Here is a 13272-nt window from a genome sequence, read left to right as displayed (position 1 = left end):
GCTGACATCTAGTGGAGAATCAGAGAACAGAATACTAACAATAAGGACTCAGAAATTGGCAGAATGCTTAGAAACAAAGAAAAAGCTGTTCCTTTGAATTGCAAATAACCTTGAAGACAGCTGGGAACAAAGGATGAGCCATCTATAAGATTAAAAAGTGTCTGAAAGGAAAAAAACAAAACACCTGGACTGTTGCTTAAATCTAAGAACTGTTTATGGAAAAGAAAAACCTTGGCTTTTGGCTAATCTTTTAGAGGAGAATCTGCAGGAAGGATTTAAATTGGCTTAACATACTGAACTGTAATTTTGACTGGTTGATAAAGAACACCAGAGACAGATACAAGAAATTTGACTCGCCCTCCCAGATGGACTACTACGTGAATAAACATTTGTTTGAATATGGCTAAAAGAATAGAGAATTTTGAACATTAAGGGCCCTTATAACAAGAAGGATAAGAGATTTAAGTAATATAGTATGTTCTATAATATACGAAATTAGCAGGTTGATGTAACTGTTATTAATATAAGTGAAATATAAACTGATTAAAAAGGATGTTATATCGAGATATATAAGATAGATAAAAAGTATTGTATTTTTATAATGTATGACATAAAATATTGGGATGATGTACCTAAATGGGAAAATGTGGACAGTTAGATGACTAACATATGAAGAAATTATAACTGATAAGAATTAGATTGAATGTAAGGGAAATTAAGCGTAAACAAAAAATATGAAAATAGGATGCATGCTGAACTAATGAGATGATGGTTATAAGAATAATATAAGCTGAAAAAAGTTATACATAAAGATTATTATTTGTATAAATATAAAAAAGCCTATATCTAATCATTTATATATTGAAAATTTTAAGAATTATATTTTGGTTAAGCTTAAAGAAGGAGAATATAAATGGGAGATGGAAAGATCAAAGAAATATATCATTAATTAATATATTAATTATGGAATTATCAAATTTAATCATTATTGATTGCTAATTAATTATTATTGTCCTTTTTTCTTGTTAAAATATAAACCAAGACAACACACTGTACACCAGGCACTGAAGATTGTTATAGTTAAAAACCAATAAAATATTTATAAAAAAAGGAATCAAAACGTAAGCATTCCAGGCATTCTATTTAAAAACACTGAATGTTATTATATTTCCCTCAATAATCTTTTCTCAAGGTTAAACATACTCAACTCCTTCAATCTTTCTTCATGTGGCTTAAATTCTAGTCTCTGGTCATCTTGGTTGCCCACTTCTCTAACTTACCCATATTCTCTGATTTAGTGTTAATTCCTTCTAATTTTATATTATTTGAACATATAATAAAAGCTTCTTCCTCTCCTTTATCCAAATCATTAATGAAAGTATAAAAAGTAGAGCAGACACGTCAAACTTGCAACGTCACGTGATGTCGCGCAATGTATCGGGACAGTTTTGCCATTGCCGGCAATGGGATGGGCGCGGCTTCCAGATGACACGTCCCGTCCGTGGGCCAACAGTTTGACACCCCTGAAGTAGAGGATTGATCTTTGCAGCAGCTCATTACTTTTTAATCTGACAAAGAACCATAGATGAATACTCTTTGAGTATAGTTTTCAAGACAACTATGTATCCATGTCATTGTCATTTTATTCAGGTCATGCTTGTGATACATCAGGGGTGTCAAACCCAGAATGTCATGTGACATGTCGCAATGCATAGTGACTTTTTTTCCATTGCCAGCAATGGGGTGGGCGTGGATTCGCCATGATGCATCCAGCCCACGGGCCGCCAGTTTGACACCCCTGTGATACATCTTCAGGTGGTTACATCCTCAGGTACTTTATCAAATGCTTTGCTGAAGTCAAAGTAAATTTTAACTATAGATTCCCACAATCTTTTAAGGAGGCTGCTTAATTTCTTTTAAAAATGAGATAAAATTAGTATGACAAGATTTGTTCTTGACAAACTTGCTTATTTCTAGTAATTACTGCATTGGTTTTAAGATGCTTGTGGAGTGATCTGCTGTAGAATGTTCCCAGGCATTCCTGTTAATTTTTTTTATGATATTCCCCTCCCCCTTTGTGAAAATGTGGACAACATTTACTTTTCTTCAGTCATCTAGCACTTCATCAGTTCTCCAGAACTGGATTTGGCTAAATCATCAGCAATTCATTCAGTTAGTGTGGCCACTTACGACACCAAACCTGCCTACCTTAGCTTAGAGTAAATGCTTTCCTTCCTTCCTTCCTTCCTTCCTTCCTTCCTTCCTTCCTTCCTTCCTTCCTTCCTTCCTTCCTTCCTTCCTTCCTTCCTTCCTTCCTTCCTCTTCTGCTAGCCAAGTTCAACTTGATTCTTTATTTGTCAGAAAATTTGTTAGGGACTCCACCTCAAACTCTTCTAAATAAACTCCCTAATAAGGGAGTAGGGAGGGTAAGCTCAAAATAGTCAAGATGGCAGCCATAATGTTGCAATCGAAGCTCCACCAGTTTTGTACATGCAACTCACATAAAAAAGCAGAACATCAATTGCACTTTTGTGGTGAACATCTTGAATTTTGGCCATAGCCTGCAGCCCTGCTCCCTAGCTTAATTTCCTCAATCAGCTGACTCTCTGAAATCAGTCAGGCTTATACTCCCTCTACAGTTTTTTTACTCAATAGGAAGAAAACAAACAATTACCCACAATGGCAGTAATTCAGGAAATGACTTTTTCACTCCTCATAACTCAGCAAAAAAATGATTCAGAGCGTAAAGTTTCACTCTTTCCTTTCTTTTTTTTCAATTTGATTTCAGTTCCATTTCTATCAGTTCTACCCTTGCTCACTCAATGAATGATGTGGCAACTTGTTCCTGGGGTTACTTGGTTTATTTCAGTTTTCTGTAACATAAATATTGTACTTATGAACTAACATTTGAGTAAGATTGAGTAAGATTAATTCCATTACCATCATTAAGGCTGCAGTCCTGAGGTTACTCATATTCTGCCACGCTGCGCTGAACCTAATCTAAGAACATTTGCATATTATATATACAGTATTGCCTCTACATTTTATTTTAAAACAAATTACTCCTTGGTACTTCAATAAGATCTTTATATTGCATGCTACTGAGCTGTGAACTAAAACTATTCATTAGCTCCTATTGTCACATAATGATCTCAAAAGCCAAACAAAATGGTATTTTCATCACCATTGGATAAGCCATTCCATTTTAAAAACAGACTTTGTACAATTTTAAAAATTGAATGTTGAAATAAAAAATTTTCTACTTGAAATTCATACTTAAATTAATACTTGTATTAGCATAGTAAGAGATACCAATAATCATATGTCATACGTCTTCATCTGAAACATCATTCTCTTTATATAAAAAGGCATTTTATGAAAGAGCAATGGCTAAATGAGGTAGTAACATCACTTCCATGTTTAATGAAGCAATATGTATTGTTGGGTCACGTAAAGTTTTGTGAAAAAGGCAACTAAATCCATTGCGAGGGGATGCTGTGTCCCTTTTTCAATGCAAAAACAGGAAGGAAAATAACAAGATGCGAGGTTGTATCTTTGGTAACGAGAAGCTCACATCTGCATATCTGAAATATTTGAAAGCAGTTAAGACCTAGCCTTGTTTAGAGGCAAAAACTTGTTTCCTTAAAAATAATAAAGTAATCAATCATATTGTCATATAATTGTTCTCAATATCATTTTTAATTTTGCTAAGAACGAAGGACAGCATCTCTATAAGAAATGGCATGAAGACACAAGACAAGCAGACACAGAAGAAAAGAGATAATTAAAACGCATTTGTACAGGGTTTTCCATTTCATCAGTGCTGAATTTTACTGAAAATGTAGATGATTGATAACGGGGAATAAAAGCTGGTGGGCACATCCAACGTTTCACATCAAGGACCAGAGTGAAATATTAGCATACTATGTTTGAACCCAGATATCCGTTTCCAAATTTCATATTTTCCAAATGATGAATTTGATTTCTTGAAAGGTCAATTTTGCCATATCTAAATGCATTGGCCCATATATGCTTTTCCTTCTTGGCTAGAACTGAATGAAAATGAAAAAATGACATCAGAAGAAATGAAAAAAAAAGTAGTGGCTATAAAATATATAAAGTCATAGAAAACAAAATAGGTCCAGAAAATATGTTTTTAAAGGTAAAGGATGAATTAGAGAAAGAAAATATTTTTTTTTTTAAAAAAAAGAAGGAATAAAGAAAAAGATAAAAGTTTAAAAAAAGGACTGAAGAAACAGAACCCTGATTTCTAACCATCTTTTTCTTCTGTGTGATGAAGCCTGGATGGATGTCTTCGGCAGGTGCGCCATTTACCAAGACGCTTGAAGAAATTCTCCTCTTCTTCACGCCCATTTTCCATGCCACTTCCAGGCCCACCTTCCGATAGCTTCACTGCACTAGTAAATTTCACCTAAATGTTAAAAGAAGCATCATTTCATTGTTTTCATTGCTGCTGTAAACATAGCATCTTAAATAGACTCCTTAATAAATATTCTCCTTTATTAGTAACATTTTAAAGCCCATACCTCCATGTTGAGGGAATCACAGTTGAATAAATAGGAAACAGGAACAAAACAACCTTCCTCCCTCTTCTCTCCTTAGTGCTTAATATATCTATTCTTCTACCTGTGACTTCTAAAGAAAACTAGTCACTCAAGAGAGAGATAAGCAGAGGGCTAAGGAAGCTCTCCAGTGGCTTCATTTTCTCTGCCTGTAGGAATACTTTGTGAGCGCCATTATTTTTTATTTATTTATTTTATTTTTATTTCCATTTATATCCCGCCCTTCTCCGAAGACTCAGGGCGGCTTACAAGCGTTAGCAGTAGCCTTCATTCTATGTATATGCCTGCTTATTAGGGCTTTCACACACACCCCCAAGCGGCATTATTACAAAGTCAGCTTAATTGCCCCCAACAATCTGGGTCCTCATTTTACCTACCTCGGAAGGATGGAAGGCTGAGTCAACCTTGAGCCTGGTGGGACTCAATAAAGTAATTTTGGAATTACTTTATTGCTTTGTTTAGAAAAATACTCATCCAGAAAGAAAGTTTTAGCTTCTAGTAAAGCAAAGTTTAGCTCCAATAAAACAATAAAACCTTTAAAGTCCATATTTTCATATTTAGGTTCATCGCATTTTACCAATCAGCTGGCAGTGTGGAGAATAATGATGGGAAATTAAAATGCTTGAGAAATGCAACTGAAGGTGTAGCTCAATTCCAACCGTTTAGCCATGTTTAAAGTCTTCTGCAGAAATATTTAGATATAGTAGTTTCACTCCCTCATCTCCTTTTTTCAGCCCTTCTCTTTCTCCACATTTGTTATTTTCTTCAGCTTAGTTTGCTTTTGATGAGAAATTTTGTTTTAAAATTATTTGTTCTTGTACCAAATTCTTTTAGCTCTAGAACCTATAGTAAGAGTCAAACCTCTGCACTCTAAAGTCCAGTTAGTTTCATATATTTGTGTTTTTTTTTCCCCTGGACATCACACTACTGCAGTGATGGTGAATCTTTTAGAGACTGAGTGCCCAAACTACAACCCAAAACCCACTTATGTATCGTCGGGTGCCAGGTGGGCATGGCCCATTGGGTGAGTGTGGCCCATTGGGTGGGTGTGGCCAATTGGGTGGGCGTGGCCCATTGGGTGGGCATGGCTGCAGTGGTAATGGCAGACTGGTTGGGACTAAAAAGTTCAATCAATCAATTCCAACTTTGCGAGAACTTTTTTTTCCCATGAGAAGTTAAAACTGATTGATTGATTGAATCTTTTTTTTTTGCACACGGCGGCGGAGGCCTAAACCGAAAAGGTTTTATAAAACCCAGCTGAAGGCCTAGGACTGGGGCGATGGCACACGTGGCCACAGAAAGGGCTCTGTGTGCCACCTCTGGCACATGTGCCATAGGTTCACTACCACGGCACTACTGAGTAATATGGTCTCTGATGTTCAATAACCTAAGGCCGTGGTGGCGAACCTATGTCACATGTGCCACAGGTGGCACGCAGAGCCGTCTCTGTTGGCAGGCGCGCCATTGTTAGGCCCAGCTCTCCTTCCTCCTCTCCACGCATGCGCAGTCTGGGAATAGACAACAGGCTATAAAAGGAGCAACTTTTGGCAGGAGCAGCATTTGCTGCAGACAGTGAGTGAGCGAGTGAGCACGAGCCGACAGTGGTAAGTTTCAGCGGCCGGCCACTCAGGGGAGGAGAAGGAGGAGGGGCGGCAAGGGCAGCAATGGTGGCGGCAGTGAAAGGCACAGAGGGCGGGGCTGGCCTACCTGCTTAAACTGCCTTGCCTCAGCCTTGGCAGGCTAGGGCAGTAATGGCGGCAGTGAAAGGCGCAGGGGGGGCAGCCTACCTGGTTAAGGTGCCTTGACTCAGCCTCTTGGGGTGATGTCAGCAGAGGCAGTGGTGGAGGCGGCCCAGGCAGGCTCTAGTAAGCCAGGCAGGGCCCAGGAGCCAGCCAGCCAGCGAGAGCAGGGTTGGGTGTGGGGATTGGGATCTGGCCCCTTTTACCTCATCAAGGGTCCGGGGAGAAGTTATCTGCCCAGTCTCATGCGTGGCAATGGCAGTGGAGGCAGTGGAGGCAGTGGTGGTGGCAGAAGTGGCAGTGGCCTGGGCAGGCTCTGATTAAGCCAGGCAGGGACAAGCAGGGACGAGCGCTTCCCTGCCTGCATCTGGGATGCCGTCTTGCAGGTGGTGAAGGGCTATGACTGGAGCCTGGTGCCCATGCTGGTGCTGGGCCTTAGGGCACTGAAGGCCAAGCCGCATGTCAAGTGGCCCATGAATGCCTTCATGGTCTGGGTGCAGGCGGCGTGCAGGAAGCTGGAAGACCAGTACCCACATCTGCACAATGCCGAGCTCAGCAAGACACTGGACAAACTCTGGCAGTGAGTGGGCCGACGTGGAGCTCAGGCAGGGAGGGGCAGCAGCTCACCTTGGTCAGTCAGTCTGTCTCTCCCATGGCCAACCCTCTTCCCAGGCTTGTGATTCAGTGTGATGCAGACAACAATTTCTCCGACTCAGGGGATCGACCGGCTGGTTGTGCTTTGGTGTCGGAGCCCCCGAGGGCTTGCAGTTGGCCTGGTTGGGGGCTGGTCCTTCCGCTGCTGTGCAGGGACTTTCTCCATCCAAAGCTGCAAGCTTTGAGCTAACCGACCGGCTCCCTTTGGACTGATTTTCCAGCATCGTTGCTGGCGAGCGGCCGAGGGTATGGCTGGCTGTGGATGATGGGAACTCCATCCTCCAGTTGGGAAAGCTGTGTGTCAGGCTGGCTTGGGAGATTTTTAAGCCCAGGGGAGGGGTTCCCGGGTTCAGTAAGCGGAAGAAGTGGTGGAGCGGCTGCTCAGATGCGACGTTTGGCTTAACGCCGCATGTGTTGAGGTGATCAACTGACCTGGGCATATTTGGACCTTTTTCCTGACTAATTCACCTTAAAAAATGATTCAACTTTCATTGATTTCTGTCTGCAGGCAATTCCTGTCCTGTTGGGTGTTGGTTTGATGAAGGAGGGGAGCTGTGCATTGGAAGAGCTGAAAAATTAGGAGCTCCCTAATTTTAAGTGGGCACCCATATTCAGGAGGGATCAGACTGGAACAGGGTGATGTAGTCCCAAACATACATGTGTATGCAAAACCTGGCTCTCATGGAGGTATTTCCAAACATTGGCTTACAACAGGGATCTTCAAACTTGGCCCTTTTATGACTTATGGACTTCAACTCCCAGAATTCCTCAGCCAGCATTCCTCCCTTCCTTTGAAACAAACAACCCCCCCAATCCTCCCATTCCTGCCTTCTGAATTAAAACAAGAGAAAGCCAAGTTTTTTCTTTTGTGGTCTTTACATATTTAAATTGCAGCTAGAAGGAAGTGGGGAAGAAAACCATCGAAAGATACTCTTCTGTTTTAACTTTTTTTTCCTTGTCATTTTTTGGAGTTTTCATCCTGCTTTTGTGAGAGGGCAGCATTTGGGAGGGGGTGTAGCTGCCCCCTTTCCCCCCAAGCCATCAGCTGAGCAAGATGCCTGCCTGCCTGTGCTCTTCCCCCTGTCTGAGGCTTTTGTTGTCGAGAGCATTTTTGTTTAGGATTGGCTGGGGTGGGAAGCTGTTTGGTTTTTATTCCCCTCCCATCTGCTGGGTGGTTGCAGCAGGTTTTGGTCTCTTCTGTTGTGCTTTGAGGTTACCTACGAAGCACATTTGTTTTTTGGGGGGATCCCCACTGTGGTTGCTAAGCTTGCTCTTCCACCTCCTCCTCCTCCTCACTGGAGCCCCCCCTTTGTCTGCAACCAGCCCCTGCCCTTGCCTCACCTTGCCTTGCCCCACTCCAACAGCACCCCTGCCCTGCCCCCTCCTTCACCTCGCCTCACTCTGCAGGATGAGCCTCCTGCCCATTGCCCCACCCGCCAGACAACCCCTGGATCTCCCCCAACCTGCCTGGCCTCCACAGGTATCCCTCCCCAGGAGCAGCATCAAGGTGACCATGCCCACCCTGGCCATGCCCACCCATGCTGCCATGATACCATAGCCACACCCACTCAGTGGCCACACCTATTCAGTGGGCCATGCCCACCCAGTACCCGGCGATGCATAAGTGGGTTTTGGGTTGCAGTTTGGGGACTCGGTCTCTAAAAGGTTCGCCATCACTGTTAAAAATGAAAGTCTGCAGTTGGCTAGTTGGTTGAGTTATTTTTCCCCCTTCAGAAATAAGTGTTCTTCCCTTTGTTGAAATGTATTGTGCGGATCTGCTGAGAATATGACACAAGTTTGGAAATGATTCTGCTCTCTTTATTGTATTGATGAGTGTGTATGTGTATGTAAAAGGAGACTGCAGCAAGAAATGAAAGTAAAAGCATGCATAGTCCTAGTCATTTCTTTAAGATGGAAAACTGATAATACTTGGAAAAATGCACAAATTTAGAAACAATATGCAGTGACAATTTTAGTCCAGGAAGAAAGAAATATAGATGTTGAAGACATAGGTAAGGATACATAGAAAAATAAATGTGCACATTCAGTGTTAGATAGCTGTTTTTTTTAAGTGTGAAAGGGTTACATATTTACCCTGGAGCTCTGCCTGATGAAAGAGAGACGATCCACCGAGCTAATATCCAGAAGATCTTCTACACCATCTGCCAAACCAGAAATTGATGAACGTTTCAGCCAATTCCCTGTAATACAGAAAGAGTAGGTGTGAATTTTTTTCTGACATTACTAGTTGAATAATGTACATCTCTCATTACTGCTACTAAGGACTCAATTCCTAAAACCTGAACAAAATATTAGGAGTCATACAAAGGAAGATGGGGAAAAATTCAAAGACACTGAATAGCATGGCAAAGTATCTTCATGTATAAAGCTTCCCGTGTGGAGAGAATCAGTGGAGACCCCTGTTCAAGTCTGCCCTCAGCTGTTGAATCTGACTGGATGACTTTGGGCCAATGTCCATCGCTTTCATGGCTGATATTGTGGGATTAAAAAGGATGATAAATCCCCACATGCTCCTGGAGAAAAGGCACGACATCTAACAAACCAATAATTGAATGACCTAGTGGGAGTTTGAGTTTCTTTCTCAGGGAGATCCGTCTGGAGCGGGAGCGGGAGCGCCTCTCTGTGGTCATTCCTGAGTGTGCAGTTGTGCATTCAGAAGTGTCTGGCTCCGACTGGCTGCTGGTATCGCTAGCAGCACTCTGAGATTTAAACATTTTCCGCCAGAAATCCTTGCGGCCTAAAGCTGCTCCTTGCATTTGTTCATCACTGTGAAGGAATGACATGGCTGGTAAAACTTAGCAGAATTAAAAAAAGAAAAGAAAAAATAGGGCAGCATCTTTCTCTCTTCTAATCTTGCCCTGTGCCCTGAACACTGGGAGTTGTTCAGCTAATTTTAGAAGAGGGAATAAGCAATAAACCTATCATCATAAAAATGATATACTGAAAAATATCGATAATTGGATTTGTAACTCTTGTAAAGTAGGACAGTAAGCACTAGGAGAAAAGTATATAATATTTCCAATAAAGTAATAATCTTTATGTAGTAAATTAGGAAGATGTTATGATGGTGAATATGATTTGCCTAAGGCTAGGCAGAATGCAATATTCTACACTGCTAGCTAGCACTGCAGAGAGCAGAAGTTGTTAAGAAACAACTTCCACATAATTATGTGAACCTTTTTCTCTCAGCTATGATAGCTAATTTCTACATTGCTACAATGAAAACAAGGAAACCAGCTGATTCAAGTCTGAACAGTATTGCTTTTTCTTTTTAAATTATGTTTGTAAGTAACCTGATTGTTGATTAAAATAAAATGTATTGATTAATTTACTTACTGCTCAGGAGTTTGCATTGGACGGCCTGAGACATAGCTACGACATTCATCAGGAGCAGAAGACAGATGTCCTTTATCAATAACAACACTTCCTACTTCAGATCTACAAAGACAAAGCTACTAGTCACAGGAACAATAACATATTGTATTTATTCCTGTTTAGCTTCCTAATATTATTTTTAAAAGTATTTCTAAAACAGAAAGATGAGGTAAATTTTCTTCTTGCAATCTCCCATCAGTTCTTCATATATCAATCATGAATGGTAACAGTAGTCAAGGGCATGAAAATATACCAAATTGATTATCTAATTTGTAAGTGTGTCTATTTAATGTAAATTCAGAAATGCTTCTCATTAAGTTAAATAGATCTTAATTAGCCTGTAATTATATGGGAGTAAATATGTATCGGATTCTGTTACAAAAATTTTCAAAAAGATTCTTTTCAAGAAAAATTGTGTGTTCTATCAAATTGGAATTTCTCTTCACATGTACAGATATATGATAAAAAGGGCATGCTGCTGTAAATGTGCCTTGGCTTAAAAATGTCTACCAAAGTATATCCTTGGGACAGCTGTATATAATACAACACACACACACACACACACACACTTGTATGAAGATAGATAGATAGATAGATAGATAGATAGATAGATAGATAGATAGATAATAGAATTAGCCCCAATTGTGGCTAATTCCATACAATAATGGGTATATCAGAAAAAGTTATGTATGAAACAGTTGTTAGGAAAAAATACTTCTTCCATATTTAATTGGGGGAAAAATGAGAATGTCATCTGTCCCACTTGAATTAATTAGCAAAGAAAGACTCCTGGCACATTATTATTTTCCAAGAGTATACTTTACTAAGAACAAAGTGGTTACAGATTTTTGCAAGGCAGAATCTGTTTGCTTAGTACAAGAACAATGCAGTTAAGTTCTCCTTTTTCCCAGGCCAACCCCTGTTATTAATGTCCAATTAGACATTCTCAGGTTGTTTTGGAAACAGCCTGTTCACCAACTCCACATTTCTTTTGGCTGACCTTGTGTCAGGGCTAGAACAGCTTCATTCCCAACGTCCACCCGTTCCCTCACATTCCAAGCTCTCCCTTCCCCCTCCCCCCATTGCAAATGTCAGGCCAGCAAGATGTGATGCAAAGCTAGAAGCAGCATTACAGCCAAGATGGAGAATATGGATCCATAATCTGAATAGATGCCATATTGACTTGAAGCAGATCATCCCTCCTCACAGATAAATAACAGAGATAGCTACTGTACTTAATCCAATATCTTATTCTCCTATGTTGTATAAGAATGATATTTTTAAAACAATTTTTCAGCTGAATAACCTGAACGCAGTTCTTAACTGTGCTTTAATCCTGTGCATTTGAATGAAATTAAAGCATACTTCACTGCAATCTGCTGTATATGTATATCATAAGACATCTTTGGGGAAGGGAGAATTTTGAGAGCAAATAGTATTAGCATGATTTATCTTCTTCCCAAAAGCGAGGCTGACAAGTCTGGGTATGGCTGACCTTACTATATCATTCAAGCATCTTAATGGCTTTTCCAGTCCAGATACATACTTTTTACTCCCTGGTGGTTTGGGTTCCTGTTCAGTATTTTCTTCTGTTTTTCTTCCTGGAATCAACTTTTCTGCACTGTCCAAAAGGGCACTCAGAGCTACTCTTCTGAAAACATTTCCATGAGCCTCCTTGATAAACTGTACCAATTGTCGGATGTCACAGTACAAACCCTGAAGCCAGCAGGATGACATTTTTTACCGGGGGGAAAACAGTTTGTTAGGCTTCCAACATGCAAACATTTTCTTTCTCTGTTTTCTTAAGAAATTAGGTCTAGGTTTCAGACCTTCTGTTGCTATGAAATAATTTTCAGTAATGAATTTAATAGAAACTGCCTGAAATGTTGAAAGGAAAGGCCAAAGAGTTGCCATCTTGACCAACACAATGATGACTTTTTCAAGTCAAATTAATGGCTAGGTGCAAATTCAAAGGAAATTTGGTTCTCTCGTGTTCTACTGAACTGCATGACATTTTCCAAAATTTACCTGCCAACATTTATTAATTGAAAAAATTAATTTTAAACAATTTATATTTTGTCTTTCCACCCCTTTTTGAAAGAAGATGGAACAATTCAACAATTTATACTGAGAATAGAAAAGATAATACTTAAAAACCTATGTCATAATTGAGTGAAAAGGAAAGTTGCCCTTACCAGATTCTCAGGACTATGGAGCTCATGCGTAGTAGAGGCACAGCGGGTGATCAGAGATTTGAACATAGCACTGACAATAATGCCCTCAATACTTTGGGCTGTAGATTTGTTGTCCATAGTGGTGAAGTTATTTCCAAAACCAGCCTTGTCTACAAAATGCAAAGTAAAACAGTTAAACTGCATGGTTAAATTTCAGAAAAACAGTAAGATATATAATTGTCAGCAATTCTTGATCTGCAATAGCATTATTCATCCAGAGGAGGGATTTGTTACTTTGGGAAACCACGGGGGCAGGGGAGTACTCCAAAATGAGCCTGGCAGTATAAAAAAGGAGTGAAGACAAAGAGCCCATGTCTCATTCAATTAAAACAATCAAAAAGTTAAATTCACACATTGCACATACACAAATAAATACGTTCAGGCACACATCTGCAGGAAAGCTGAATGCTAAGGATGGCAATCTATACTTACTGTCAGTAACTGGTTCCATACAAAATCCTAGCAAAGCATGTAAAAAATCCACCACGTTGTTCAATGAATCTTTGTTCACATAATCTCTCATTGTCTGACGAAACTGCATCTTATCCAGTTTATATAATTTGGTAAGGCAGTTCTGAGCCTGTTAAGAAAGGTTTTAAGAATACCAAACTTAGGTTCTGCTGGTGATAATCACAGAGGACTACACTGAATTCAATCTGTTAGTTC

General features: G+C 40.1%; 1 protein-coding gene across 1 annotated transcript in view; it reads right to left on the bottom strand.

Moving 5' to 3' along the window:
- UNC80 (unc-80 homolog, NALCN channel complex subunit) overlaps nt 1–13272 on the bottom strand; it is a gene marked incomplete at its 5' end in the record, with an annotated part of 192180 nt that overhangs the window by 127865 nt on the left and 51043 nt on the right. The window contains 7 exons of the mRNA XM_083369438.1: nt 4336–4432; nt 9071–9177; nt 9555–9763; nt 10334–10435; nt 11919–12088; nt 12568–12716; nt 13039–13186. Coding sequence (XP_083225564.1) covers nt 4336–4432; nt 9071–9177; nt 9555–9763; nt 10334–10435; nt 11919–12088; nt 12568–12716; nt 13039–13186 — 982 coding nt within the window. The remainder of the gene's footprint in view (nt 1–4335; nt 4433–9070; nt 9178–9554; nt 9764–10333; nt 10436–11918; nt 12089–12567; nt 12717–13038; nt 13187–13272) is intronic.

The sequence above is a fragment of the Vipera ursinii genome (assembly GCF_947247035.1).
Source record: "Vipera ursinii genome assembly, chromosome: 1".
Classification (NCBI taxonomy): Eukaryota; Metazoa; Chordata; class Lepidosauria; order Squamata; family Viperidae; genus Vipera; species Vipera ursinii.
The sequence above is the reverse complement of the archived record's forward strand: the minus strand, read 5'-3'. Positions and strand labels throughout refer to the sequence as shown.